This window comes from Solanum stenotomum, unplaced genomic scaffold (assembly GCF_019186545.1).
Source record: "Solanum stenotomum isolate F172 unplaced genomic scaffold, ASM1918654v1 scaffold16337, whole genome shotgun sequence".
NCBI lineage: Eukaryota > Viridiplantae > Streptophyta > Magnoliopsida > Solanales > Solanaceae > Solanum > Solanum stenotomum.
In genome coordinates this window covers 1-4,147 of record NW_026024007.1, presented here as the reverse complement: position 1 = coordinate 4,147, position 4,147 = coordinate 1, and the positions used below count along the sequence as shown (strand labels likewise).

The following is a 4,147-nucleotide window of genomic DNA, read 5'->3' as shown; positions in this document are numbered from 1 at the left end:
TTTAAATTATTTAAAATACAAATTTGAAAATTGAAAATTGAAAAATGAAGTTTGAAATTTGAAAGTTGAATTTGAAATTTGAAATTTGAAATTTGAAGTTTGAAATTGAAATTTGAATTTTGAAATTTGAAAACTTAAGCATTATTTATTAGCTAAAAATGTTATTGAAAAAAAATCAAATAAACTAAAAATGTTATTCAATAACATATAATTTCAATACAAATAAATAAGTATATAAAAAATAAAAAATCCCCCGTCCCGTTCCGTCCCCACAAAACCCGTCCCATCCCGTATATATAGTGGGACGGGATGGGACTTATTTTTGTCCCCCCAATCTCGGTCCCCCCAATCCCGGTCCCGGCCAAATCCCGCTAGCCCCGTCCCCCGTCCCATCCCGTCCCATCCCCTAGTCTCCGTCCCCGTCCCCTTGCCAGCCCTAGTTGGAGCACAAAAATTAATTCAATCTATAAATTGAGAAAATTATTAGAGCACTGATTTTCAACTTAGATAAATAGACCCAAAATCTTATATTTTCAGCTTACTTTATGGACCAAAAGGCAGTCTCATGCATGTTCTTAAATATGCTACTCCCTCTGTCCCAATTTATATGACTCACTTTCCTTTTTAGTCAGTCCAAAAAGAATGACACATTTCTAGAACACTTCTCTGAACAATGTCTAGATTAGGAAACCTTTTGATTCCTTGTTTTGTTTTTTGAAGGACCATTTGGGCCTAAACTGTAAGGAATTAGTTTCCTCTGTTATTTAGTTAATAAAATAGGTCCAGCTGTGGACCGAAAAAAAAATGAAAAAAAAGAAAGAAAAAGAATGACACATTTATTATATAGTAACAATCTAATTATAAAATATCTATTTTACCCTTAATGAAATGATTTACAACCACACAAATTTCTATCATTCATTTTGGACCACAAGTTTTAAAAGTCTTCCTTTCTTTCTTAAACTCCGTGTCGAGTCAAAATACCTCATATAAAATGGGACGGAGGGAGTATTTATTTTAATTTATTTATCTAATTTTAATTTGATTCTAAAAAAGTCTTGTGATGCTTAATTAAAGTAGATACTAGAATATATTACAATATCCATTAATACTAAAAAGTGGAATTCCCAACATGAAAGTATGTCCTACTGATCATTCCATGCAAAAATCTAAAAGGGTCATTTCACATATACTTGTCTTGTGGGATAAAGAATAAAATATGGATATTTTCTTTTCCGGTATTTGGTTGAATATTTCGAAACTAATAATTTATAGATTATATTATATTTATGATATCTTTTTATACCCCTTTCAACATGGTATAACAACTTCCATTTTAATTATGGGGAACCAAAACACTACCAAATTGGGTTGTTTTAATTAATTAAGTAAAAGAAATGAGTCCACAAGAAAGAATTGACAAAAGGAGAGAGTGTGTGTAAGGAATCGTTTGATATGGTGTATAAAATTAGTGATGAATATGATGAATTAGTAATAATATTGATGAAATTATTTCTTTAGAAGAGAAATTTATAATTTTGCATGCATGGAGCTATTTTTTGAACGTGGAAATCACTTTATTGCATGGAAATTATGTGGGGTTTGGATTGAATTATTTTTATGTGGTTTTTAACTTTTATGCTATAAGCCACTTTAAAAAAAAGTCGGTTTAATTGCCACAAATAAATACTAAAAACCTCACAGCACTCTGTTGCACAAAAACCCAATTTGATAGTATTTGGTTTCGCCAATATTAATATGGAAGTTCTTATCCCTAAAAATAATATCATAATTATAATATATAATTTATAAATTATTAGTTTCCAAATATTCTTAAGTATTATGTTATATTATTATGCTGTAATGTTTGAATTCAATTTTTAGGACTATATCTTTAAAATTCTTTTAGTTATGCACTCAAAATTATTTAATCATGTGAGTATGCTAGCAAAACAAAAGACGGCAAAATAATGTTTTTGTGCAAAATGAAAAGTTACCTATCAAGTATAATAGCTGTAAAACACAAACATAATATAATACCAAAAATGTCCTCATAGTGAAGAAACCATGTTGATCGGAAGTTATATGTTTATTCACATTTCTTAGGTAAAAATATAACATTTCACTCTGTGAGATCTTGTGATAAATAGATAAAAATCGCTTATTTTTTTAATCTTTGTTGAAAGATGAATAGATATCTTATAATTTTCAGCTTACTTCATGAATCAAAAGGTGGTCCCAACTCCCATGCATCTTCTTATATACTCTATTGATTTTACTTTTTTTTTTGTCTAATTTTAATTTAACAAAAAAAAGTAAAAAGTAATAATTTACGTCTTGTGATACTTAATTAAAGTAGATATTAGAATGGTAGAATATATTAAAATAAACATTATTACTAAAAAGTGGAATTACCAACATGGAAGTATATCCTACTGATTCCATGCAAAATCTAAAAGGGTCATTTCACATTTGTCTTGTGGGATAAAGAATATTACAAGAATAAGATATGGGCATTTTTTCCACGGTTTTTGGTTGAATATTTAGAAACTAATAATTTAAATTATATTATAATTATAATAATATTTTTAGGGACAACAATTTCCAATTTAATAATGCCGAAAAAAAACACTAGTAAATTGGGTTTATTTAATTAATTAAAAGAAATGAGTCCACGAGAAACTGCAGAGGCAGAGCTAGGTGGGGGTTCATGGGTTCAGGCTAACCCACTAGCTTTTTCGTAGACCTTAACAGGTGTTGTCTCCCTCACAAATCACAACACTCACTCTGTTGCTTTTAACTTTTCAGTATTTTCTAGCTAAGTTGTACGAATTTTCAAAGCATGATAAAGATACTACTATTATTTTTGTTAAATATTGAATTATTTATGTTCAAAATTTCTGCTACTCTTTCTAACTAGCTAAGCTAATATTAGACAAGGGATTATTTGATCAACTATAAACTCAATTCTTTCAAAATTTGTAGGAGTTGATTGTACGAAATGGTTCAATCGCTTCACGCCCCATAGGCCATAAGGGATTGCCTTCTTTGACACCATCACAAACATTGCCGACCATTGACTTTTACTAGACATTAGTTAATTGACGTAAGATTACTATAGACTTTAAAAACACCAACAAAGTGTGCTAATTGCGTCTATAAAGCATCTTTAGCGATTATTTTTGGTATAGTGTGAGACGTCAGGATAAAAAACTAAAACATCTAAATTGTTGATTATGAAGTCTTGATAGAATATTTAAAATGTAATGACAGCAGTCAAATAACATTTAGACGAAATACTTTGTTAATTAAGATTAACCACAGTCTGTACATAATCAATTAACACACAAAACTCAGTATGTATACAAAATAACTCAAACGTACATGTCGATCACAGATTTCCTGATCTCATTAACACTGGGTTGAGCCCCCCTCAACTTGAAAATGTTCTCGATAACAGCCACTTCTGTTGCTGTAGTGTCTGACCCACAAAATGCTGCCCAGTCGTTGACAATCATTCCAGCAGCTATCACTTCACTACCGCGGTTCACAGTTCCTGCCATCAAAGGAATATCAAGGAGATGTGCAAGCTCATACATCTCTTCAATAGATGCATGAGGATGTACCTGAGTCCAACAAAAACAGGGTCAAACTTAACTTTACCATATATATTTAATTCACAACTCGACATCACAACCCATATTAATTAACAGTTACATTGTTTATTCATAACAAGTTAATTTACATATGTATACGTCGGACACTATGCGAGCAAGTTTTGCCTTCAATCACATTCACCATTTACCCTGTATTTTTATTAAGAATGAATACTTACCAAGCCTCCCAAGTTTGAGAAAGCACAATAGCTTCCAACAAGAATATTATCTGCTAATGTATGCCGGAGAACTTCCATACCAAGAACATCAGCAATCATCTCTTCAGTTTCCTGATAAAACTAACATCTGTCAATCTTAGGTGATGGTATTAATCTTTTTTAGATGAGTAGACTCACAAGTCAAGATCCATGACAACAATAATGGGAGTCTAATTTCAACATAAAACAATAGACATATAAAAAAAAATAATGTAAAAGTACGTATCAAAGGAGAAGCAAAAAAGAAAAACAAATTACCATCTTCTGGAACAA

The 4,147-nt window shown here is 30.6% G+C and overlaps 1 protein-coding gene across 1 annotated transcript; it reads right to left on the bottom strand.

The window, feature by feature from the left end:
- Positions 1–3,326: 3,326 nt before the first annotated feature.
- LOC125850389 (eukaryotic translation initiation factor 6-2-like) lies at positions 3,327–3,993 on the bottom strand. Its single transcript, XM_049530243.1, has 2 exons — positions 3,836–3,993; positions 3,327–3,626 (listed from the first exon to the last, which is right to left on the bottom strand). The coding sequence occupies exons 1-2, from the start codon at positions 3,932–3,934 to the stop codon at positions 3,375–3,377; spliced, it is 351 nt and encodes a 116-aa protein (XP_049386200.1). The 5' UTR covers positions 3,935–3,993; the 3' UTR covers positions 3,327–3,374.
- Between the last annotated feature and the right edge of the window lie 154 nt (positions 3,994–4,147).

Excerpts from the sequence above, each read along its gene's own strand:
- LOC125850389 (XM_049530243.1), bottom strand. The coding sequence starts at position 3,934 with ATGATTGCTGATGTTCTTGGTATGGAAGTTCTCCGGCATACATTAGCA. Across the intron at positions 3,627-3,835 it reads TCTCAAACTTGGGAGGCTTG|GTACATCCTCATGCATCTAT; the intron begins GTAAGTATTCAT and ends TGTTGGACTCAG.